Here is a 27630-nt window from a genome sequence, read left to right on the forward strand (position 1 = left end):
GCCTTCTGTCTTTGTGGGGGAAGGTGATCGAGATAAAGGATTATTATACTCATGGCAAGTAACAGTGTGAACGTATGTCAGGAACGTCTGGCATAAATTACAACAATGCTGCCACTACGTTTTATGCAACCCATGTAAAGTAACAACTGTCCTATTACACTACACCGAGGCACTCCTTGTCTCTGATGAACATTTGCCGTCGAGGACAACATATCGAGGACAACATACTTTGTTCTATTGCTTACGAAGTCACTCTCATATATGGGAACTTGTTCCTCATGTTTGTACCTTCGTTAACAGTCTGAAGCCGGGCACTGGGTCAAATGCTTTTCGTAAATCTGGAAATGTGGAATATGCTTGTTGGCTTTCATGCTTAATTCTTAGCATATCATGAGAACGAGCAATGCTTTCTAAAACCGTGCTAATTCGAGAAAATAACCTTTTCGGTCTCTAAGGAAATCATATATAATCGAATTCAGGATTTGTTCTAGAATTCTACAGCAATCGATAGTACTACCATGCAACCGTAGCTCATTGTAATGAACTTTAGCAGGAAACAAGTTTACTTCTAGCGCGAATTGTTGCGCTGGAATAATGTTACATTCCATTATAACACCCCAACAGTTTTGCTGTTATATAGTTAGCAATTAGGTATTTAGGTATGACATGTAGTTGCATTCCTGTTGTCAATGACTGCTGATCTCTTCACTTCATTGCTGCTGTTTTCGGAAGTATGAGTTTTCCCAAACAGTTCTAGTATCTTGGATGACTGGATGACTTACACCACGTCTCCGCGGCTGTAATGTATTTGAAACTACACCAGTCGTTATGGCGAGCTCAGCGGGAACATCAATAATGTTTCAGGCGCGGGCGTACTTTACACCGGTCGTAAAAGCTGGATGCGGCAAGCCGTCCGATTACACCAGGAGGTTCGCAACCGGTCACTCTAGTTAACGGGTACCGCGATGTTGTCCAGATCACGTTCTGAGATGGAGGCGTTCTGCGGATCGTTAAACTCAAGCAACACATCTCATAGAATTTCAGATGTGCCATTAGGTGCGAGTCGTAAACATGAAGGCAGTAATCTCATCTGCAGCTTGAATATGAGGAGCAGCTATTGATTTAAAAAAATCAACGAAATGGTACTAGCAATACTAGGAATAGGACCTTATAGGACTAGTAAATCGTAGTGTGGAAGAAGTAGAAGCAATGTACGTTCTCATAGTTTGCATTTGTATCATAGCAACAGAAATAGCTAGTGAAAACAAATCTAAACACGTTAAGTCAGAGAGAGCACAGCGAAAATACTCGGCTCTTTTTCTGTTAACAGTAAAATATACTCGACTGGAAAGGCCGGAACCGCGCGACTGCTACGGTCGCAGGTTTGAATCCTGCCTCGGGCATGGATGTGTGTGATGTCCTTAGGTTAGTTCCAGCACACCTTGCCTCCCGAACAAAAACCAAAGATGCGGGGTCGCCTGTGTCGACATGACTGAAACTAAAAACGGAGACAATATCTCGCTGGAAAAAAGTCATTACTGCTGACAAGACTCGGTGTTATCGACACGAAGTTACCACAAAACGACAAAGTGCAGAAATTCACATGAAGGGTCAACGCTTTCACGGCGTAACCGACATTCAAGCGAGTGTGACGCGCGACTAGACGAACGCCCAATAGGACTTTTCTGAAAGTTTCACATTGTTATATGAACGTTCCGTGCGTTGTAATCAAGTGGTGAGAGAATATGTAGAGGACCTGCTGCCTTAAAACCATTGTCTTCACGTTCCTCTATTTTTTATACTCCTGATGACGATATAACACTTGAATAAATGAGTAACGTTTATTGTGTTGTAGTCCATCTCCGTAGCTCAGTTGTGCCTACGTGGTAGCTTAGCGTGTTCTGTCAGGGGACTGGGCACCCTCTGTAATAAAAAGAAACTAAAGTTTTCACCGAAGGAATCACAAAGAGCAACATCGAAGAAACAAATGGAAAGAGAAAGGACAGGAATGGACATTTGTTTGGCTGCATGCGGCAGACCCGGGCTCGATCCTCGGTACTACCGGTGAGTTTTGCTTGATAGGAGAACTGGAACGGGGTGCAGTCAGCCTCGTAGTGCTGGTTGAAGATCTGCTTGAATGACAAGTAGCGACTCCAAGGTCTGGAAAGCAATGGCTCTGAACACTATGGGACTTAACATCTGTGGTCATCAGTCCCCTAGAACTTAGAACTACTTAAAGCTAACTAACCTAAGGACATCACACACATCCATGCCCGAGGCAGTATTCGAACCTGCGACCGTAGCAGTCCCGCGGTTCCGGACTGAGCGCCTGAACCGCTAGACCACCGCGGCCGTCGCTCTGGAAAGCAAGCCCGGCCTCTGTGGCCGAGTGGTTCTAGGCACTTCAGTCCGGAACTGAGCGACTGCTACGGTCGCAGGTTCGAATCCTGCCTCTGTCATGGATGTGTGTGATGTCGTTAGGTTAGTTACGTTTAAGTAGTTGTAAGTTCTAGGGGACTGATGACCTCAGATGTTAAGTCCCATAGTGCTCAGAGCCATTTGAACCATTTTTGGTCTCGAAAGCTAACAGCGGACGAGAGATCGGCGTGCCTACACTGTGCCCATCCATACGCATCCAAATCTCGCAACTGGCTGAGAATGACACGGCGGTCGGTCGGCCCCGATGCGGTAGTCTCGATCAGAATGCGGACTTTTTTTCTGCAGGCGCTACCGTCACGACTCTAATCTACAAAGTCTGAAAATTACAAATATTTCGCTGAAGACTCTTACTTTGCGTCCATCGGTGCTATAAAAAGCTTCTCAGGTTTCTCACCTAAAGGTCGAGACGTTTTTGGCGAAGAAGCTTGGAAGACAGACTGCTCTCGAAATCAATCGGACACACTGTTAACTGACACGGCAAGGAAATGGAGAAACTTTTACAGTACTCTGATACCGCTATTAATGAGAGCACCGCTTGACGGTTCAGTTTCTCAGCTGTTAGCACATGAACCAATGTAGTGACAAGCTGCGAGGCCACTATACGGCGAGATGTCTTGCAGCGAACACGTTTTCATTTTATGACTGTTGTGAAACTTGGAAGCAGGGCGAATATCAACTAGCTTTCCATTTACTGCAGAGGCGTATTGCGAAACATCTGGGTTAACGGCCACCATGAATGCCAGAGGATCTTATAAGCACGTACAGGGGCTGTCGTAGAGAAACAGCTTATGCAGCTGAGCAACCATAAAAGGAGTTATCAGAGCACAAATACGTATAGCATGCAGCTCCTGCTCTTGAAAAGCCATATCACAAAATACTATATTTCTCATAATTCCTTAGATCGATACCTTTCGACAGATTATTTTGCATTTCGTCGAGCTAGCTACCGTAAGGAATCTTTTGCGCGTATTTGGTGTGTGTGTGTGTGTGTGTGTGTGTGTGTGTGTGTGTGTGTGTGTGTGCGTGCGTGTTGTACAACGGTTACTTAATAAAGTAGTAATAAGTAATTTCAAGGCATACAAAAATGATGAAATCGGAAAATTCTGATTTTTTTGTTGCACTCTATCGTGCCATTTATGGTTATAGTGAAAATCGGTTTCGTCCCAATTTGTAAATTTTTCAGATTTGATAAAACGTTTGTAAGACGTGATCTTACATAACTAATCCGATACACACGTGTGCGTTGAGCTACGTGCTATACATGATACCAAACCACCCTCTGGTGGAAAACTAGGAAAAGAAGCTCACTGATATGCAGGGCTGGGCAAAATGTGTTCGAAGTGTGTACTTTGTAACTTTCGTTTTAATTCAGTGTCTTCATCATCTTGGTGTACACATACAGAGAACGACAACTCATAACATGCCGTTCACACTCCTTTACACATCCTGTACTTGTAAAGTTTATATAAATGTGTGACTTTTGGAGGCTGTATACGTAAAAAAACTTACGGGTTGATCTTAAACTACGATGGGTACAGTATAAACTTGTATATTTATCACATCTCTGTTTCAGATTAGTTTTATAAAATCAAACTTAGCAGGTCTTTTATCACTTTTAATAGTTCTGAAAGTGTTCAAAATTTGAAAGAAATACAAATTCGACAATAGACTTCAATTAAAAATAATAAAATAATAAGCAAATATTGTGGGTATATTCACTTTTTATAAAGTTAATAATTCTACTCAGTTTTTATTCGGAACAAATCAACCGAACTCCACGATAAATTTTGTTCTTATGCTTCAGCTTTCTCCTCCTAATCTTTTTCTATACTTCATGTATTAAAATGGGGCTATTTATGGTTCCAGACTTCTATCCAACAACTTGTTCTTCCTACTTTCTTCTTGCCTCCTGGATCGAAAACCATCACTTGTTTACGTAATTAGTCGTCACCCATTCACTCCGAATGATCTCCACTAACCCATTTTTTCGTTTATGGGACGTATCGACTTATTTTCATCCTTCAGACTGTCTAATAAAGCACATTTTCTTTGTGTCCCCCTATAATCTCGATAAAATAGCTCGTCTATTTTGTTTTTTTTTTTTCATTTTGGGCAGAGCACATTATTAACATATCTGATATGTTACGCATTGCCATCATCTTGAAGGACTTAAGAAATGCGTTTGGACTGGTCTTAATCTGATAGAGTGTTTGTTTGTAATTAGACCTTGTTATGCTTTTTGTAAGAAGAAGGAACGTCTGCCGGCACATGTCGGAATTCGCTAGTGGTAGGATCGTGGTCTATCGATACTGGGCTTAGTGGGCCGCGACATTGCTGTTCACGTTGGTCGATACCCGACAAGTGCCATGCGGAAATGGAACCGACGGGTTGAGAAAGTCTGTATTCAGTGCCACAAATTATATCAACGGCCACGCGCGTCTAGCGCCCGAGAGGACAAACATATTGTTGTCTCGGCCGTGCATGATCGTAAACCTACGTCACGTATATTAATTCAAATGGCTCTGAGCACTATGGGACTTAACATCTATGGTCATCAGTCCCCTAGAACTTAGAACTACTTAAACCTAACTAAACTAAGGACATCACACAACACCCAGTCATCACGAGGCAGAGAAAATCCCTGGCCCCGCTGGGAATCGAACCCGGGAACCCGGGCGCGGGAAGTGAGAACGCTACCGAACGACCACGAGCTGCGGACCACGTATCTTAAGTCAGGAAAATGGCTTGTATGAAGCAAGGCACCACTGTCTGTCAGCACCCAGCTGCCGTTATTATCCCTTGACGCTCGGCACGTTAATCGACAGCACTGGACACAGGAATGGCACCACGCTGTCTTTTTAAACGACTTTCAGTCCTGTGTGGTGCACCGCGACGGACATATCCGCGTGTGGAGGCCACCAGGAGAACGAACTTTGCACATTACATTGGTCTCGTCGTCTGACTTGCTGATATGGTATGGGAAGCCACTGGGTACACCACATGATCACCTCCAGTTCTCGTTGCTGGTAATTCGAAGAGCAGCCATTACATTTCACACAATTGAAAGTCGATTGTTATACCCTATCTCTGAGGACTCCCTAAAGTTATTTTTCAACAAGATAATGCAAAGCCGCATGTGCTATTTTGACATATTACAATACAGAAAATGTTGGACAGTGATTTTATTCATGATGGATATCTGAATGTGTTTTTAAAATCAGTATTTAAATGTAAACTCAATCATCTTTCAGAATGTAAAAGTACTGGAATTGTCGCGTTTCAAAGGAGATAGCTTTCATCTTCAGAATTATTCTACAAGAGTATTATGAAAGCTATAAAGATAAAAATAGAAATAAAGATATTAAAAATTCATAGTCACTTCCCTAGTAACCTCGTCTTCCTAAAATCTGCTTCAACATCATTCATTTAGTCATAAAATGAATCGGCATGTGCAGTTCATGTGGTTAAGCCTACATTTTAATATTGTTCGACTGTTGCTATGGCCAGTAAGTCCTGCAGATTGCACACCGATTGACAACATTTTGTTTTAGGTTACGAGGCGTTATGTTTTATGAATTCTGGCACAGAGCTGGAGCAGTTGTTTCTGCTAGAGGTGGCAGCTCTGTGTTCTAAACTGTAAACCCCAATTAATGTACAAATGTAATAATAATTTCTTCCTACTGTACTTTATCAGCTAAATTAATAAAATTTCGTTATTTCACATTTTTCGTGGTGTAGCGTTTTAATGTTCAGCAGTGTATCGTCGTACCTCAAATTGTCTAAAGAAGCGCAATGTTTCAAGTCCCTTTGAACCTGCAGCACAACTGTCAATATAGTTATTCCCACGCGTATTAAGAGGGAGACACAGATTTCACATCCGTACAGTATTATACGCATTGTTGTCGTCGTACAGAAGTTTAAAAAACCGTCTAATCTGGTCTGGTTTTAATGTGTTAATTCTGTATTGGAATGTATTTTAGTTCTGAGATTTTTGTCACAATATACGTCGTATTGACTGTATATAATTCAGACACTAATGCATTTTTCCGTTATTGAGGGTGCCTCTTTGTTCTAACTGACTGATTTCTTTTAATTTTATCATTTTCATATTTTGATAACAAGATGTCATACTGTATTTTTACCACACTAAATTGAGTCTGAGGGGCGTCCTTTTCAGGTCTGCATTTTCATTAATTATAATTTAATCTTCCACAGGTAACTTGGCGTTGATATGCTTGTTATAACTGAATTTAATATCTCGTTTTGCCTTCAAATTCTTTCAAAATATCATGAGTCTAAATGTCAGAGATAGCCTTGTTTTAGGTTAGCCTTAGTTTTTAGTGCTCCTCTCAAGTGATCTGGAAATCATTTTTCATTCACTACAGTCTTCAATTTCTGCATATCTACACGATCGAAAACTTCTTAAAATAAAGCAATATGACTGAGATTCCATTGTAAACTCATCTAAGCCTTTCTATAATTTATGTCAGTACAAAAACATTCTATTCACAGTATCTTCCTTAAATCAGACTCTTGTCACATGATACCAGCTGTTACTTATAATAGTTCCCATAATGAAATTTTCTCTCGAAAACTGGCAGAAAATCCAAAGATATTCTGGTCGTATTTGAAGTATGCTTGCACGATAGCAATGGCAATACTGTCGATGACAGTGCTGCTAAGGCAGAGCTACTAAACACAGGTTCCGGAATTCCTTTACCAAAGCAAACGAAGTAAATAAATTCCAGAATTCGAATCAAGAACAGCAGCGAACATACGCAACTTAGAAGTAGATACTCCCAGAATATCATAGAGTAAAAGCAAGTTTTATGTTCCGGACTGTATACCAATTAGATTCCTTTCAAAGTATGCTGATGCAATAGCTTCGTATTTAACTATCGACGAAAGATCCGTACCCAAAGACTGGAAAGTTGCACAGGTGACATCAGTATTCAAGAAAGGCGATACTAAATTACAAGTCCATATCATTAACGTCGATATGTAGCAGGATTTTGGAACATATATTGTGTTCGAACGTTATGAATTACCTCGAAGAGAAAGTTCTATCGACGTACAGTGAACACGAATTTAGAAATCATCGTTCTTCTGATATACAACTAGTTCTTTACTCACACAAAATGTAGAGTGCTATTGACAAAGGATTTCAAATTTATTTCGTGTTTCTAGATTTCTAGAAGGCATTTGACATCAAATCTCACAATCGGCTTGTAATCAAATTGCGTGCAAATGGAATATGGTGTCACTTATGCGACTGGATTCTGATATCCTGTCAGAGAGGTCACAGTTCGTAATAACTGACGGAAAGGCGTCGAGTAAAACAGAAGTGGTTTCTGGCGTTCCCCAAGGTAGTGTTACAGGCCCATGCTGTTCCTAATCGATATAAACGATTTTAGAGACAATCTGAACAACCATATTAGGTTATTTGGAGATGATGCTGTTGTTTATCAACTAGTAAAGCCATCAAAAAAACAAAAAAATTGCAAAATGATAAAAAATATCTGTATGGTGCAAAAATTGGCAATTGACCCTAAGTAATGAAAACCGTGACGTCATCCTCGGAAGTGCTAAAAGAAATTTAAAGGTCGTTAATTCAGCTAAGCCAACGACCTTGCCGCTGTGGTAACACCGGTTCCCGTCAGATCACCGAAGTTAAGAGCTGTCTGGCTGGGCTAGCACTCGGATGGGTGACCATTCGTTGTGCCGAGCGCTGTTGGCAAGCGGGAAGCACTCAGTCCTTGTGAGGCACACTGAGGAGCTACTTGATTGAGAAGTAGCGACTCCGGTCTCGGAAACTGACATACGGCCCGGAGAGCGGTGTGCTGACCACATGCCCCTCCAGTGACGCCTATGATCTGAGGATGACACGGCGGCCGATCGGTACGGTTTGGTCTTTATGGCCTATTCGGGAGGAATTCAAAAAATGTGTGTGAAATCTTAGGGGACTTAACTGCTAGGGTCATCAATCCCTAAGCTTACACACTACTGAACCTAAATTATCTTAAGGACAACCACACACACCCATGCCCGAGGGAGGACTCGAACCTCCGCCGGGACCAGCCGCACAGTCCACGACTGCAGCGTCCAAGACCGTTCGGCTAATCCCGCGCGGCGGGAGGAATTAGTTAGTTGTTTAATTCAATCAAGTATCTAGGAATTACAATTACGAACAACTTAAATTGGAAAGAACACACAGAAAATGTTATAGGGAAGGCGAACCAAAGACTGCGTTTTATTGGCAGAACACTTAGTAGATGCAACAGATCTACTATAGAGACTGCCTACACTTCGCTTGGAGTACTGCTACGTGGTGTGGGATCCTTGGCAGATGGGATTAACGGAGTAAACTGATAAAATTGTACTGTCGAGAAACAGGGGATTTGGGGTGGAGATCATTAAAAAAAGGATTTCTCGTTATGCCAGGATTTTCTCACAAAATTTCAGTCATTACCTTTTTCGTCAGAATACTAAAATACTTTGTTGACGCCGACTTACATAGGAAGAAGCGATCATTATAATAAAGTAAGGGAAATCAGAGCTCGCACGGAAATATACAAGCACTTAGACTTCAGGCCACAAGTAGCCCATTGGGACCATCCGACCGCCGTGTCATGCTCAGCTGAGGATGCGTATAGAAGGGGCGTGTGGTCAGCACAGCGCTCTCCCGGTCCTTATGATGGTTTCCTTTGACTGGACAGAAATATACAGAAGTTAGTTTTTTTCTGCGCGCTCTTCGAGACTTCAGTAACAGAGAAGTATTGTGAAGGTGGTTCGATTAACCCCCTGCCAGGCACTTAAATGTGATTTTGCAGAGTATCCATGTAGATGTAGATGTAGATTGCATTAAGCTTCTTTTCAATAATTTCCCCTCGAACTGTGTACGTTACAACTCACACTTAAGTGGTCTCAAAATTACATTTAAACGTATTATCTTTGATTTAAGGTTACCCCCAGTTCGTAGTTGTTGATGTGACTGTAGCCAATACATGGAAAATAAAAAATTCAACGGGTTAAGTGACAAATACCTGCGCTTTATTGTTTTACTCCATCAACAGGAAAAATTGTTTGAGATAAAGTGGTAGGAAAAGACTAACAGGTATTAAATCATATATGACCTCTTGTATCAATCGACAAACATATATGCCTTGGGCGAAAACATATGCCACTTTGAACGTAAGTATTCAGTATTAAATGGTACTATATTAAGGAATATTGCTGACATTTCACTGGTATGTTTCTTACTGTTGTTCATTTTTGTATCCTTGTTTTTAATTTTAATTCGTTCACGATTTTGAAAATTATTACATTACTCGTAAGAAAAACGCATTTTACTACGACTTCACCTCGCTGAAGAGCAGGGGAAATAACGTAAGAAGCAAATTTTGATGATTGACCAAATGCCATCGAAAGGAATTGTGTAATACAATAAACGGATATGCTGGAACGCCTAGTGAGCAATGCAAAGTACCTAGAACGACCATGCTTAAAAGAAGACAGAAAAACACGTTTCCAACACTAAGTTAAAATATAGAGACTCACAGGGGTCATCAGAGACACAGAGAGCATCCCAGAGTGCCCCTGAGAGCTACAATACCAAGAAGTATCGCTTCTCCGCTTTTGGCAGGATCAGTGTGTAGTATTTTTTTGGGGTTCAAGGTCTATCAGTTTGTGAAATTCAAGGTCAAATTTGTTGTGTATAATGCAGCATACAGTCACCTACTTTAGTCCAAATAAACAAACAGTCGTCAGACTTGAGCCTCTTCTTTCTTCTGGTTGACACAACAGACGGCTTATCTGGAACCAGTGTAACATATGGGACCTTAGTTAGTAGTCCTGAAGTCTCTGATATACTCCATGTCTTCCAAGCAAGAATTTTTGCATCAGGCAAAACTTCAAGGCCACCATGATTCCTTCGTAAAAAAAAAAACACAGCCAACGTCAACCGTGTACTGCTTCCAAACACAGCTGCACAGCTGAAACATCACAGATGAACTGCATTCGCAGTCCACGAAAGACATTTAGACCACCAATAGGCTGCTGCTTGTTGAATTGGCCGGCAAGGTGAATGTCTATTGCTTTCAAAGACTTATACACAGGAACACTGTGTCGTCAACGACGACGATTATAACGTCGACGAGGCATTGCAGAGCTACGTTAACACAAAATGATTATGCTGATTATGGTGGCCTTGAAACTTTCCTTGATGCAAATATCCTTGCTTGGAAGACGTGGAGTACATCAGAGACTTCAGGACTACTAGCAAAGGTCCCATATGGTACATTGGTTCCAGATAAGCCGTTTGTTTCGTCAACCAGAAGAAAGAAGCAGCTCAACTCTGACGAGCACTTGTTTATTGGGGCTAAAGTAGGCAATAACGATTGTAAAATAAAGATTGTGGGTGACTGTACGCTGTATTTATAGACAATAAATTTGACCTTGAATTTCACAAACTGTTTTATTTAAAATAAATTGACCTTGAACCAAAAAAAAAAAATACTACAGATTGATGACTGACGGCCTCTAAAAACTTCCTGTTTACGTTTGTTAGAATCACATCAGTTTGCAAAAATTTCAGAAAAAACTGATAACAAGCGGCTTATACCAAGGATAATGGCAACTAAATCGACGCGTGTCTACATAACCCCGTTGCTTTTGAGCATTTGGAAACCCGTCCACAGCTGACCGCTAGGTCAATGATCTAGTTCTCCATATCAGTTTTGGTGTGGCAGTTGAGCAGCATGTATCAGATATCGCAGTGGAAGGGGCGAACAGTTCTGCTGTACTTTACTGGACCGCTGAAAGAGCGCTTCGAGCAAATGACTGTTTGTATTGCAGAAGACTTTCAATATAGCCGGAAACGGGTTTGCTGTTACCTACCTAAGAGACGAAATACACCTGCAGCATTCATAAATAAAAATAGAAAGTAATGCTATACTATAAAGGAATAAAAGTCTAAAATTTGATGGAAACATTTTACCAAATCGTCAGATGCATGCCACTCGATGCTGGTAGCGCAAGCCTGATATAACCGATTACTACGTATAGTCGTAGCCCGCCCAGTTAGCCGTTCGGTCTGACGGACGGCTTTCCGGATTGGGAAAGAGTGCCTGGTCCCTGGCACGACTCCGCCTGGCGGACTTGTGTCGAGGTCCGCTGAGCCGACCACTCTGTCGATGGTTTTTAGGCGGTTTTCCGTCTGCCTCGGCGAATGCGGGCTGGTTCCCCTTATTCCGCCTCAGCTACACTATGTCGGCGATTGCTGCGCAAACAAGTTCTCCACGTACACGTACACTAGCGTTACTCTACCACGCAAACATAGGGGCTACAATTGTCTGGTGTGAGACGTTCCCTGGGGTGGGGGACTCCCCTGGGGGCCTAACCGCACAATAACTCTGAAAGAGGGGCTCGGTGTGGGGTGGCGGTGGGGTGAAGTGGACTGCGGTAGTCGTCATCCGGTTGTGGACATCTGTGGCTGCGCCCGGGGACGGAGCCTCTCCGTTGTTTCTAGGCCCCCGGTTAAGATACAATACAATAAATAAAGTTTTTCCGCCAACCATCACGAATACTCACGGCACGTGTCGTCACCTCACGTGACTAGTAAAAAAGATATTCACTCTCTAAATTGACACGAGGTGAACCGTTTTATTATTTTTTTAAGTCAGTGATGCTCCAACTGAAACATCCCCTTAGAAACATTAGTGAATTACTGTGCTGATAAACCTCTTACGTTATTTGATTTTCAAACACCTGAGCAGAACTGAACGTGTTCAGACATTTCTCTCTTTACTTATTCTGATCAACACTAAACTGACTCACATTATTTTTAGCGCAACGCAATCTGACTTTCAAAAATCCATACAAAAGAATAGTAACCCAGTCAGTGAAGACCAGAAAAGGTCGAATGTGGGAAATAATGCGTGTAGTGACTCAGGGTTGTACAGTGGTAGCAAGGACTGCCATGAACTAGAACTCCTAAGCGGTGGGTGGTGAGTATGAGGGTGGGGGTGGTTTTGAAGGTCGCATTTGGACGTTTCTCTTGAGGAAGTCGCGGCCTCTAGCGAAAACATATCCCAGTATTAAACTACATTAAGTTTCTTACACAAGAACTCCTATTAATTTTTTCTCTAGGATTAATAGTCTCCACAACGAGAGCGACAGAAAGTTGAAAATATCATTCCACGCACATTAGCTGCAGCTTAGGCAGTTTTTGTAGTCCAATTTGAGTAGTTACCGACATGACTGACACAAGTATCCAGCATCAAACTGTTCGTCTCGACTTCCTCTACATTATTGTGGTACATTGTAAACAGATATCGTTTACATCCATTGTAAGGCAGCAAAGTGTTTGCTAGATTAATGCAGCATTCTTTTCAAGGCTGAAAAGTAATTAGTAATATATGTAAATGCATACACGAACAGCGTCTACAGTTCTGTTTTTTGCAGCATGTGATGTGGGACGCTGTTGCAGCAGCCTGTCGCAGAATCTGGTTCCGCTCACTAACATCACCAGAGAGACGTTTCGATGGGACGAGGTGCTGTTCCCTTTTCCCGAGTCACCGATTCCTCATTCCTTACAAGGATCTGGATCTTTGAATCACTTCAGGAGCGGATAGCCCCTCTCTGTACCATATCCAACTGAAGCGACGCTCTGGTGAGTAGAGCTACCCAAATGGAGTGAGGTTACAAAAGTCATGGGATACTTACAAATATCTTGTAGGACATCCATCAACTCGACGTGACATGGACTCAACAGATCGTTGGAAGTCCCTGTAGAGACACTGAGCCATGCCGCCTATATATCTGTCCATAATTGCGACAGTGTTACTGGTGCAGGATTTCGTGGATGATATGACCTCTCTTGTCCCATAAATGTTTGATGTGATTCATGTAGGGCGCAGGCCTTGCGGCCGTGCGGTTCTAGGCGCTTCAGTCCGGAACCGCGCTGCTGCTATGGTCGCATGTTAGAATCCTGCCTTCTAAGTCTAGGGGACTGATGACCTCAGATGTTAAGTCCCATAGTGCTTAAGACGTTTTGAACCATCATGTCAGGCGATCTGGCTGCCCAGATCTTTCGCTCGGATTGTCCAGAATGTTCTTCAAACCAACCACGATCAATTGTGGTCGATGACACGACGTTGTTGGTTGGAAACATGAAGTCCATGATTGGCTGCATGTAGTCTCAAAGTAGCCGTTACCAGTCAATGATTGGTGCAGATGAACCAGAGGAACCAGTCCATTCCATGTAAACACAGTCCACGCCATTATGGAGCCACCACCAGCTTGCACAGTGGCTTGGTGACAACTTGGTCCATGGCTTCGTGTTGGCTGCACCACTCTCCAACCCTACCGTCAGCTCTTACCAACTGAAATCGAGAGTGATCTGACCAGCCTACGGTTTTCCAATTGTCTAGAGTCCAACCGATATGGTCACGAACACATGAGACGCGCTGCAGGCGATGTGATGCTATTAGCAAAGGCTCTCGCGTCGGTCGTCTGCTGCCACAGCCCTTTAACTCCAAATTGCACCTCACCGTCCCAACGAATACTTTCTTCGTACGTCTCACATTGATTTCTGCGGTTATTTTACACAGTGTTGGTTGCCCGTTAGCGCTGACAACTCTTCGCAAATGGCGCTGCGCTCGGTCGTTAAGGCCATCGGCCATTGTGTTGTCCGTGGTGAGAGGAAATTCTTGAAATTTGATATTCTCGGCGCGCTCGTGACACGGTCTATATCGGTTTATTGAATTCGCTAACAATTTCCTTAATGGAATGTCCCATACGGCTGTCTCCATCTACCACTCCTGGTTCAAAGTCTGTTAATTCCCATCGTGAAGCCATAATCTCGTCGGACACCTTTTCATGTGAATCACCTGAATACAAAAGACAGCTCCACCGATGCAAGGCCCTTTTATATCTTGTGTACGCGATACTACCGCCACCTGTATAGGTATATATTGCTAGTCTCACCGTCACTTCAGTGTAGTTTCGGACATTGTCTATGGGAACAACATCGGGCGATGAAGAGGACAGTCCAGCTGCGATAGGGTGCTGAGTGTTCATCAAACCAAGAACGTATGCATGTTGCCCTGGGGTACGTTTTCGTTTTCTACAGCACTACGTGTGTCCACACGATAGTTAGCACCATGATGTAGAAAACAAGGCAACACTTGATCATCGATAATGTCGGAATAAACATCACAGAGAAACGTCTTGCTTGGAATACACCCTCCACACGCTGAAGTTAAAACTCCTCATTGGACAGTCGCGCCCTCGGCACCTTATATCAGTTGAAATGAAGCAAAATTACGAAATGTCTGACCACCCTACACGCCTCCAATCTGCTAATGTCGAATTTACAAGTAGCTTGGCCCAATGAAGATATGCAGCTTCATGTGACGTTGTGCACAATGAGTTTTTGAAAAATACCCGACTCCAGCTTCACGTGGAATTTATCCTTGAACTTACCCATGGCTACGGTAAACTGTAAAATGTTATCTGCTAAAGGAGAGTTGTATTTGTTTTTACGGTAGGCCGTGAGTGAATCTCGAGACCAACTGAAAGAAGACTTAATCGAAAAGCTTACATTTCATATGCACTACTGGCCATTAAAATTGCTACACCACGAAGATGACGTGCTACAGACGAGAAATTTAACCGACAGGAAGAAGATGCTGTGATATGCAAATGATTAGCTTTTCAGAGTATTCACACAAGGTTGGCGCCGGTGGCGACACCTACAACGTGCTAACATGAGGAAACTTTCCAACCGATTTCTCATACACAAACAGCAGCTGACCGGCGTTGCCTGGTGAAACGTTGTTCTGGCGCCTCGTGTAAGGAGGAGAATTGCGTTGTTGCGATGTCTCGTGTAAGGAGGAGAAATACCTACCATCACGTTTCCGACTTTGATATAGCTCGGATTGTAGCCTATCACGATTGCGGCTTATCTCTTCACGACATTACTGCTCGCGTTGGTCGAGATCCAATGAGTGTTAGCAGAATATGGAATCTGGAGGGTAATACGAAACGCCGTGCTGGATCCCAAGGGCCTCGTATCACTAGCAGTCGAGATGACAGGCATCTTATTCGCATGGCTGTAACAGATCGTGTAGCCACGTCTCGATCCCTGAGACAACAGATGGGGACTTTTGCAAGACAACAACCATCTGCACGAACAGTTCGACGACATTTTGCAGCAGCATGGACTATCATCTCGGAGACCGTGGCTGCGGTTACCCTTGACGCTTCATCACAGACAGGAGTTCCTGCGATGGTGTACTCAACGACGAATCTGGGTGAACGAGTGGCAAAACGTCATTTTTTCGTATGAATACAGGTTCTGTTTATAGCATCATGATAGTCGCATACGTGTTTGCTAACATCGCGGTGAACGCACACTGGAAGCGTGTATTCGTCATCGCCATACTGGCGTGCCACCCGGCGTGATGGTATGGGGTGTCATTGGTTACACGTCTCGGTAATCTCTTGTTCGCATTGACGGTACTTTGAGCAGTGGACGTTTCATTTCAGATGTGTTACTTCCCGTGGCTCTACCCTTCATTCGATCCCTGCGAAATCCTACATTTCAGCAGGATAATCCACGACCGCATGTTGCAGGTCCTATACGGGCCTTTCTGGATACAAAAAATGTTTTTACTGCTGCCCTGGCTAACACATTCTCCAGATCTCTCACCAATTGAAAACGTGTGGTCAATGGTGGCCGAGCAACTGGCTCGTCACAATACGCCAGTCACTACTCTTGATGAACTGTGGTATCGTGTTGAAGCTGCATGGGCAGCTGTACCTATACACGCCACTAAGTTCTCTTTGACTCAATGCCCAGGCGTATCAAGGCCGTTATTAGGGCCAGAGTTGGTTGTTCTGGGTACTGATTTCTCAGGATCTATGCACCCAAAGTGCGTGAAAATGTAATCACATGTCAGTTCTAGTAAAATATATTTGTTTAATGAATACCTGTTTATCATCTACCTTTCTTCTTGGTGAAGCAATTTTAATGAGCAGTATTGTATAAAACACACTGCTGAGCTCTATTTAAATCTATTACACTCCTTCCAGCCATTATAATATCACGCAAAATTAATTAACAGATAAGAATATATTCAAAAAAGCTATCAATGCAGTATATGAAAAACATTACAAAGGTTACAATACCAGATAGCAGATCGCATTAATATCAATAAAAGTATAAACTTCATCGAATATGCCAGTTAATAATAATTACAAGTGGTGTTACCATTTCATTAGATATTCTTTATTTTGTGTATCAGTCCCATCTAGTACGAATCCCAGACTGACAACTGATATTCCAGTACTGATCAAACGAGAGTTTTATAAGCTACCCTCTCTGCAGATGCATTATAGTTCCTGATGACCCTTCCAGTGAATCTGTCTGGCGTCTGCCTTTCTTGCGATTACTTTCATGTAGTCGATCCGCTTTAAATCGCTCCGTACGCATACTCCTAGATATTTTATGTATGTGACTCTTCCAATGATTGTTCTACAGTTGTGTAATCTTACAATAATCGATCTTTCTGACTACATACGAGATCTTATTCCATTTAGTGTTGCGATATCTGTGTGTATAACAGAATTAAGCGCTAAAAGCCTTGTGGTACTTCTGACGTTATCTACTGCATTACATACACGATGAACAATAATAAAACTGACAAATTGCAGTAACGGGTTCGTGACTGGAAACTGAAAAAAAGGTCCTATGAACATGTGCCCGGAAATGGTGTGAGTCCTTGCTTCGTCGGTAAAGAGGACTGATGACAGAAACCCCATGATCGTGATGGTCTGGTGCAAAAACATCCACACAATACTTGCCGTGGAGGGAAATTCGCTGTCAATAATCCTTGCCTTCGTTGCACGTGGTCGGGATAGTACCGATTGTCATGCAGGATACACATAATCGTACTCTGGCTTATATCATGTTGGCAGGCCAGTTGCCTGGAGCTTGTACTAGGGTTGGTCCCAGTATCCTGTAGAGCCAGGTCCTCCAAATTTGGTGTACGCACAGTCCACCGCCTCCCTGTACGTTCGTCTGTCTGAAAGGACCCATGAACACAAAAACGGCAAAAAGGGGGTTGAAATATTGTGTGATGTGGCTGGTGTCTCTGAAGGTACATGTTTATACAGCCGCGCTGCCTCCCGGCGTTTCCATCTGCTAGACGGTACGCAAAACACCATCTCGACTTATTCCCAACATGAATACCGGACCATTCTGCTGCTTACAGGACACCGCGCCAATCACAGAGCTTGCAAAAGACAAGGAACACACGGCACTTGGTAAGAGGAACTTTCAATCTTCAGCACCATCTTCCACAGCAACGAGACACTTCGAGATACATCACATAGGACCTTTTTTGCTCCATTCCCAGTCAGGAATTCGTCCCTGCAATTTGTCTGTTTTATTAATGTTCATCCTGTACGTATGCATTGAAAAATAATGGTCCTGTAACATTCGCTTAGGGTAGGCATGAAGTTGCTTTTGCATCCGAATATTCCTCGCCACTCAGAATGATATGACTGTTAAGCTAGTCAGATGTTCTGTAAGCCGTTCATTAAGCTGCAGCGCGAAATTGTATAAAACGCATTCCAGAAGTCAAGAATCACGGCACCAAGCTGGCTGCTGGCATCTATTGTGTCAGTAGCCTTGTGTACGAACAGAACGAGCCGAGTTTGCGGAATAAATGCTGGTTCCTCGTGTCTCTACAAAAATCATAAACGCGAGAATAGAACGTACTTCAAATTTCTGCAGCATAGTTCAAATGGTTCAAATGGCTCTGAGCACTATGGGACTTAATATCTGAGGTCATCAGTCCTCCAGAACTTAGAACTACTTAAGCCTAACTAACCTAAGGACATCACATACATCCATGCCCGAGGCAGGATTCGAACCTGCGACTGTTACAGTTGCAAAATAGTGACGTCAGCGATACAGGTCTATAATTTAGCTTTTTCATTTGACCAAACGCTGAGAACGCTTCGCTCCTCCGGAGACTAAAGGTACACTGCTGCTAGAGAGAAGCAAGTTCTTTTGCATAGTCTGTGCAGAACTGTATATATATCTCATTAGGTCCAGTCGCTTATCCTCTGTTGAGCGATTTCAGTAGATTTTTCTTTCCCGCGGACACTTATTTCGATGTCTTTACGTTTTGACGTTCGTGCATTTCCTTACAGGTGAAACCGCAGTTCGATTTTCCTCAGCGAAACAATTTCGGAAATAGGTGGTTATGTTTCGGACTTCTTTCTGTAATTCTCCGTTTCGATAGAATTATCGTCACATGGTGTTTGGACAGATAGATTTGATCCGTCTACTGATTTAACATGAGACCAAAACTTATAATTTGTTGTCAGATCGGCAGATACAATTTTACTTTCAAACTGGATGACTGTTCATCCATTCCTCTCCTTGCGCTAATAATGACTTCGTTCAGTTGTTTACCTACGACGCTTTGCCTTCTTTTAAATTTTCAGAGACGCGCTCTATGGCTTCGGAGCAGCTTTCTAACACTGGCTTTCCCACACCTCACAACTTCGCTAGGCACATGTCTAAGCTTCATTATGCAATAGTCACGACCTTTGTCCACTTATACGCAACATTTTCATTGTCAGATATGAATGTTAGGATATAAAATGTAGACCGGCAATGGCCAGGAAAGCGTTTCTGAAGAAGAGAAATTTGTTAACATCGAATATAGATTTATGTATCAGGAAGTTGTTTCTGAAAGTATTTGTTTGGAGTGTAGCCATGTACGGAAGTGAAACATGGACGATAACTAGTTTGGACAAGAAGAGAATTGAAGCTTTCGAAATGTGGTGCTACAGAAGAATGCTGAGGATAAGGTGGATAGATCACGTAACTAATGAGGAGGTATTGAATAGGATTGGGGAGAAGAGAAGTTTGTGACACAACTTGACTAGAAGAAGGGATCGGTTAGTAGGACATGTTCTGAGGCATCAAGGGATCACAAATTTAGCATTGGAGGGCAGCGTGGAGGGTAAAAATCGTAGAGGGAGACCAAGAGATGAATACACTAAGCAGATTCAGAAGAATGTAGGTTGCAGTAGGTACTGGGAGATGAAGAAGCTTGCACAGGATAGAGTAGCATGGAGAGCTGCATCAAACCAGTCTCAGGACTGAAGACAACAACAACAACAACAACATATGAATGTTTCATGTTAACTGCTCGGGTAACCCGAAAACTGTTTCTTGTCACAATTGCTAACTAGAAATATCTTCGTACCTTTCTTTACATTTCTATTTACAGCCGTATCCCTGATTCTGTAACGCATTGTGATCAGTGATTCCCTGTTCTACGTTAACTGAGTCGAAAAGTTAGCGCCCTTTTGTAACCAGTAGATTAAGATGTTACTTCTGCTAGTCAGTTCTCTCATTAAATGCTGCCGCCCGGGGTGGCCGAGCGGTTCTAGGCGCTACAGTCTGGAACCGCGCGACCGCTACTGTCGCAGGGTCGAATCCTACCTCGGGTATGGATGTGTGTGATGTCCTTAGGTTAGTTAGGTTTAACTAGCTCTGAGTTCTAGGGGACTGATGACCTCAGAAGTCAAGTCCCATAGTGCTCAGAGCCATTTGAACCATAAGTATTAAATGCTCAAGGTAGTTTTCGGATGCAGCATTTAGAACAATTTCACACGATTCGATGTCCCTACTGCTCCGTAATCGCTAGAGTCTCCCAGTCAACAGTGGTAACTTGAAATCTGCCCCTAATACCAATAACATTGTAAGGTGGCTATAATTTCGCACCTTACAAGCACTCATCCACATACTTTGCCGTGATCTACAAACGCAATTAGGATTCATGTGATAGGTTGTACATGATATATATGTATATATATAAAGGACACATACGCCTTGAAAATAATTGTTAACGCTTATTGTCTTTATTATCAAAACGGCCTATACTAGTAGAGGCTGGAACGCCAGTGGAGATGAAACGGCAAGCAGAACTCAAGCTCTGGGTGGAAGGCCCACACAGGTGTTGTGGTCCAGCTCCACACAGAAAGTGCCAAGACAGACAGTCTGGACACCTTAGCTCGAAGACACAATGCAGGGGCGGTCGGCCGCTATCGACCGCTGTTGTAGTAGGGCCGGAAGGATTACTGGATAATATTTCCGAACTCTGCAAATCTTGGACGCAGGTGAGAGGAACGAAGAAGCGGCACCTCGTAAACCACGTACCATTGTGCGAGTATAGCGTTTTCCTCGCAAATTTTCCGCTCTGCACTACAAAAGACTGAAATATGGTTGGTCGGCGTTCGGAAGAATCTGTAGAGAGGGAGAATATTCAGTGGTTTCGGGAATATGATTTGTTTTCGGAATTAAGAGCGTGGGGAGCCAAGCCTTGCTGGGAGGCCAGCGGTGGAGAGACGAGGTCTTCCGTTGTGAGCGCCCGTGTGTTACAGTTACTTGATATCAGCTCTTCTTGGTACAGACGGACTTGCTGTCTTTGCTCTCAGCAGAGTTTATAGTTAGAACAGTTTGCCACTGTACTGTTGCGAACCTATACGATTCTGGACTTCAACTCCAGGTTGGAAGTCGTCGTTGAGTACGGAGCGTTCAGTAATTGAGAGCACCTCTTCTGCCTATACTTATGTTGAGACGTTATCTGAACTCCTTCATTGTGGCTGGGAGTTCGCGTTTCTCGTCTTTAGAACACAGGGAGGAGAAGACACTATTAGAGTATATTAGTCAGAGGACCGCCTTCTGCCGTTATAGCGTTTGAAAGAGTTTATTTGTAGCTGGAGTTCTTCCATGGTCACGGAAGAGTACGAGAACCGTCATTTCGACGCACCAGACGCAGTACAAACGGTGATATCGCACACTGCTTCGGCTTATTAGGGCCATCAAGCTAAACAGCTGTGATCACGTTACTTTATTTCTACTGAGGTTCCACACCACTGTAAATCATCTTTGAAAGTAGTGTCTTCTAGTGTTTGGTACGTGGATGATGCCAGTCATTTAGCGTTATTGTTGATATTAGGTCGCGCAGTCATAATAAGAGGCAGAGTTGGGCACTTGATTAATAATTTTAGTTAGGAAATATAGACAATTGTACTTAAAGGGTTGATTTTAATCTATAATAAATATATATTGAACAACAGCGTTTATCATTTAGTAGTATTAGTTGCCTTCATCATTCATTTATGTTTAGAATGTAATTTACATGTTAAAAAAGAGCATTAAGAAGTCTTAGGATCTGCTTCAGGGGGATAGACAGGGCCAAATCATCATTTTAGCGTTCATTATTTTCCGTTGCGCACATTCATTTTACACTCGCCTGGAGTAGCATCTTGGAATATGGCAACGAAATTTAAGCGTAATGATCTTCTAGTTTTATCAAAAGTGTACCACCATTTGAGGCGAAGGTTCTATACAAGCATCCTATTACCATGCTGGACACATTTTTGATATTTTTCGTGACCCAAGGTATTTCGTATTACTGTCAACTCCGCAAACTGAGATACCTCGTCGCTCCGTCGCTGTTGTCATTGGTCTGAAGCTGCGAATGTAAATATTTGTTGTGAGAGAACATCGCGGCGTAGTGTAGGGCTTCCCGAGCACAAGTCGCGGTGGCCTCGGGTCGCAAGCAGAGTCCACCCGCCGCAGCCCTTAGCCGACGGCGTGGACGTCCAGCCGGCCGCCGCTGTCATTACGTAAGCACGCCGGACGCCGGACGCCGGACGCCGGTCGATGGCGTCCGTTCGATATGCTCACTACGTCTTCTGGCCTGACAGGCGGCTATCTGCTGTCCGACGCTCTTCCAGTCACTCATAACTTTTCGAGTCGTGTCTCTGTGATGCACGCGTCTGCATTTTTAAAGGAAAAGCGGTGCTCTCCATTATGCTGTTGCTTCACGTTTCCTGACCCAGCATTCTAAAAAAAATATACTTGTCTCTTCAAAAGACAAACAGTGCTATATTTCAGAACAAAATAATGACGATTTCGCGCGTAAAACGTTTTACGCAGGTAACTGTGATTTTTGTAAACCGTTGCACTACATGGACTACCAATCGATGAAGAAAGTAAAAATGTATTCGATGACGACGGAGAAAGGAACTACTCTGTTGTGAATGATGAAAATTAGTGCCAGGCCGGGTCTAGATTTAAGTTTTTTTTTGAGAACGGTCCCATTAGCACTACTGGCCTCAAAACGTCCACTGCAATGTAATCCAGTATTTATCCAGCAGTCGCCACTTTTTCTGATTTCATTCAATTCATTCTGATGGATTCCATCCAACTCATGTCAGTGAATTCAGCTCAGTTGGCATGCTCTAGGGCTGTAGATTACATTACATTTCGGTTCTCTACACCCGATTAAAAGATGAGGTAGATCGGAATATCGTACACAGATTAGCTGTAAAGGCTGTGACTAGCAGTATAGATAATATTATAGTGGAAGGATTGTACAAGAAAAGTGGGATTTCTTCCACATGTGTCCAGAGTGCTCGAGGAATTACAAAAAGGAAATAGGGTGGATGGAGAATGAAACACATTTGTCTAGGAATTTAATCATATCGAATGGAGGAATCAATGAAAGAATATAAACACACACACGTGAGATAATGTAAAGAAATAGCTACGTCGGGTGTGTTATGAAGAAAGGAAACAGCGCAGAAATTAGACTTTTAGTTGAAAGAGCAAATATCGTTGAGTAAAATGCACAACATACTTTCAGTTGTGTCTTTGCCACAGGTATTTGTGGAAACAGTACACCTGAATCATTAAACGAGGAGCAGAGCAGAGTGAAAGTTAGCTGGATAGACGCATGGGAGGCCTGTTTAAATACGTTTATAAGGAAAAATAGTACAAAACAGGAAAAACTGAAAAATGATATTCTAGCTTAGAAATTAGCACTGGTGTAAAGTGCAGTGTAGCAAATGTACGCCATCTAGTCATTTATGAATATTATTTCCACGACCCTATCGATGAAGTGACTTTTGGTGACGACAGGGACATATAAAATATGCAGTTTACCCACTTAATTGTGGGAAACATGCTTTTGGGGATATCGGTAGGAATATCGTCGTTTTAATAATTTTATTCATGATTGAAGATGTTACTATTACTTATATTACTTGATTATTTGTGCTTCTAATCACTAAAACCACATTTTCTACGGGTATCTGAGCCTGTTCCTAAAGGGAATTTTCAAGATAATTCCTAGTAAGATATAAAAACTACGCTGTAGGAAACAGTAGTTATTGTAACTACTGTTGCACCACGTGATGGTGGAGAATATGGGGATGATGATAACGATCACCATGATGATAGTGGAGGAGGCATTCAGATTTCACTACAGCATGGTCCTTAGAACCCGATTAAATAAGGAGATAGATCAGAAAATGGTTCAAATGACTCTGAGCACTATGCGACTTAACTTCAGAGGTCATCAGTCGCCTAGAACTAATTAAACCTAACTAACCTAAGGACATCACACACATCCGTGCCCGAGGCAGGGTTCGAACCTGCGACCGTAGATATCGCTCGGTTCCAGACTGTAGCTCCTAGAACCGCACTGCACACCGGCCGGCATAGATTAGAATATTGTACATAAATTAGCCGTGGTGATCGCGCGTAGCAGTGTAGACAACATAATCGCTAAAAATCGTACAAAGCAGGTCTTCACGTCCAGTATTTGCAAGACCACTCAGAATTTCTAAATTTTCTGAGTGACATTAATCGCCGACCGGAGTGGCCAAGCGGTTCTAGGCGCTGCACACTGGAACCGCGCGACCGCTACGGTCGCAGGTTCGAATTCTGCCTCGGGCATGGATGTGTGTGATGTCCTTAGGTTAGTTAGGTTTAAGTAGTTCTAAGTTCTAGGGGACTGATCACCTCAGAAGTTAAGTCCCATAGTGTTCAGAGCCATTTGAACCATTTTGACATTAATCATAGCGTAAACATCAATATATCATAATGTAAATATCAATATAAAGAAAGTGTGAGGTCAGAGTTCATTTCTGAATGTACAGGTACTTACAAAACCAGAAGGAACTTTTAGGCAGAAAGTCTACAGAAAGCAAATTCAGACACACAGATAGATAACTTCAGAAAAATTCCACTCAACATCGCAAGCAGAAAAGAGGAGTGATCAAAACAATGGTGGACCGGGGGAAAAGAATCTGTGAACTACAGCACTTGGAAAAAGTGCTTGATCATTTAAGGATTAATTCTGGAGAAAATGGCAAGTCTGCGAAACAGATAAACGGCGCATTGCGTCCTAAAGACTCTCATAGATTGCGTCAACAGAGAACTAAGAACATACGGTGCTGACACATTTTTTAAACTAGCAAGAAAGATGAGTGAATATTTGACGCTGCAATGGACATACGTCCACCAGTTGTCAAAACAAGGGCATATAAAATCCCTTGGACATTCGATCAAGTGAACATAGAAATTGCAAGCGAAGAAAGCAGTCTGAGGACGTGACGGCCAGACTCTTGCATGGATACTTGTAAACTGTTCGGCTAGTTAAGCTTATTTTAGTTCGAAAATACTATCAGAGCCTCTGACGATGTCTCATGAATTAGGAGAGGGAACTGTGAGCACAGAAATACACTGACCCCGGCTTAATGACTATGAAACAAAAACCACCAAGAAAGTAATCGCAGAAGGTCTGATGAAGAAACTGTCTTCTCTAGCAATTTTTCAGCATAAATACACTAAAAGCCGGAAAAATATTAGCACACACAGAGAGTCAGAAGTCCCTACCCTTCTATGGTGTAATAAATGCATTACCAAATAAGTAACCGGCTTGATGAAGCTAGTAATTAAAGAAAAGCCAACTGTGTTACCATAATTCTAAACGAAGACCTGCAACTAAGCACAAGGCGCGTCTCGCGTACTAACCACGCGAGAAGATGCTGGCTTACAATACGCCGATATACTTTAGGAGCTAATGCTTCTCAAGGTGCAGTCTTAGAGCTTTGCAATCGAACACAAATACATGAAAAAAGACAGTTCTGTATATCGAGTGCAAAGTACGTAGTCGAGAGCGCCATTGGAAAGGCCTCCCAAAATACACAACTGCTGTGCTGGTTGCCTTAATACCAGGCGCATCCCGCGTCGCAGAGGCAAGACTGCTGCAGCAGCCGCGGCTGCGCGCCGGCACCTACCTTGCAGTTGAGTACGCCCAGAAGCATGCTGCCCTTCTCGCGGCGGAGTCGCGCGGCGCGTCAAGTGTAAGCGGCAGGCGCCCCGATGTCGGACTGAGCCATCGATTGAAGGACGGTGTGGCGTGCCGTGCCCTGCCGTGGCGCGGCGGCAGACAGGTCGGCGCTGGCCACCGACGCGGCGTCGGCGTCGGCGTCGCCGACACGCACGGCTCGGCTTCCCCGCCGAGCGTCCTTCGGCGCTCGCCACCTGTCGGGTGCATACTCCTCGCAAGGACTTGGTGGAACTCGCCAATTTCATCACACACGTTTAGAAACATTGGAATATTCCTGTTCTTGTTGTGGTCTTTAGTACTGCTTCTAAAGGGGGGAATAGTTAGCGTTCCGACGTTGTCAATTATAGAATTCAGTTGATTTATACGATATCTCAAATCGAAAATATCTCCATGTCGATCTGTTGTAGAATTTTAGAACATGTTTTTTGCTCGCGTATCATGTCGTTTCTGGAAACCCAGAATCTACTCTGTAGGAATCATCATGGATTCCGGAAACAGCTATCGTGTGAGACCCAGCTCGCTTTATTTGTTCATGACACCCAGAAAATATTAGATACAGGCTCCCAGGTAGATGCCATTTTCCTTGACTTCCGGAAGGCGTTCGATTGTTCCGCACTGTCGCCTGATAAACAAAGTAAGAGCCTACGGAATATCAGACCAGCTGTGTGGCTGGATTGAAGAGTTTTTAGCAAACAGAACAGAGCATGTTGTTATCAATGGAGAGACGTCTACAGACGTTAAAGTAACCTCTGGCGTGTCACAGGGGAGTGTTATGGGACTATTGCTCTTCACAATATATATAAATGACCTAGTAGATAGTGTCGGAAGTTCCATGCGGCTATTCGCGGATGATGCTGTAGTGTACAGAGAAGTTGCAGCATTAGAAAATTGTAGCGAAATGCAGGAAGATCTGCGGCGAATAGGCACTTGGTGCAGCGAGTGGCAACTGACCCTTAACATAGACAAATGTCATGTATTGCGAATACATAGAAAGAAGGATCCTTTATTGTATGATTATATGATAGCGGAACAAACACGTATGCGTGCGGAACAATTTTAAGTGGAATGATCATATAAAATTAATTGTTGGTAAGGCGGGTACCAGGTTGATATTCATTGGGTGAGTCCTTAGAAAATGTAGTCCATCAACAAAGGAGGTGGCTTACAAAACACTCGTTCGACCTATACTTGAGTATTGCTCATCAGTGTGGGATCCGTACCAGATCGGGTTGACGGAGGAGATAGAGAAGATCCAAAGAAGAGCGGCGCGTTTCGTCACAGGATTATTTGATAAGCGTGATAGCGTTACGGAGATGTTTAGCAAACTCAAGTGGCAGACTCTGCAAGAGAGGCTCTCTGCTTCGCGGTGTAGCTTGCTGTCCAGGTTTCGAGAGGGTGTGTTTCTGGATGAGGTATCGAATATATTGCTTGCCCCTACTTATACCTCCCGAGGAGATCACGAATGTAAAATTAGAGAGATTCGAGCGCGCACTGAGGCTTTCCGGCAGTCGTTCTTCCCGCGAACCATACGCGACTGGAACAGGAAAGGGAGGTAATGACAGTGACACGTAAAGTGCCCTCCGCCACACACCGTTGGGTGGCTTGCGAAGTATAAATGTAGATGTAGATGTAAAAAAAAAGCTTCTGTCACTCCAAAAACAACAAATATTCTTATAGTCAACTGACAATGAAACACAACAAACGACTACAATTCATTGAACGAAATTACGTTTAGAACTGACCAAAATATACTCGGTGTAACGAATGAAAGTACAATCAAAATCCAGCGTATATCACCTCGAAAAAAACTTTCTGTAAGTTTCTATATAATTAAATTAACACTTCATTTACGAGAACGATGACAATTTTACGTAGGTTCTTTACTTACAATAAACTGCTGCTCGTGAATTTCAATATCGCAAATTATTCAACCCAATTGTATCGATAATGATGGGGA

At 43.0% G+C, this 27630-nt stretch overlaps 1 protein-coding gene across 2 annotated transcripts in view; it reads right to left on the reverse strand.

Annotated features, from left to right (window-relative positions):
- Positions 1 to 25715, reverse strand: part of LOC126346684 (ankyrin-2-like) — a 962838-nt gene extending 937123 nt beyond the window's left edge. For both annotated transcript variants that reach the window (XM_050002221.1, XM_050002216.1), the window contains exon 1: positions 25621 to 25715. In XM_050002221.1, coding sequence (XP_049858178.1) covers positions 25621 to 25647 — 27 coding nt within the window. In that variant the 5' untranslated portion in view covers positions 25648 to 25715. The remainder of the gene's footprint in view (positions 1 to 25620) is intronic.
- Between the last annotated feature and the right edge of the window lie 1915 nt (positions 25716 to 27630).

The sequence above is a fragment of the Schistocerca gregaria genome, chromosome 1 (assembly GCF_023897955.1).
Source record: "Schistocerca gregaria isolate iqSchGreg1 chromosome 1, iqSchGreg1.2, whole genome shotgun sequence".
NCBI lineage: Eukaryota > Metazoa > Arthropoda > Insecta > Orthoptera > Acrididae > Schistocerca > Schistocerca gregaria.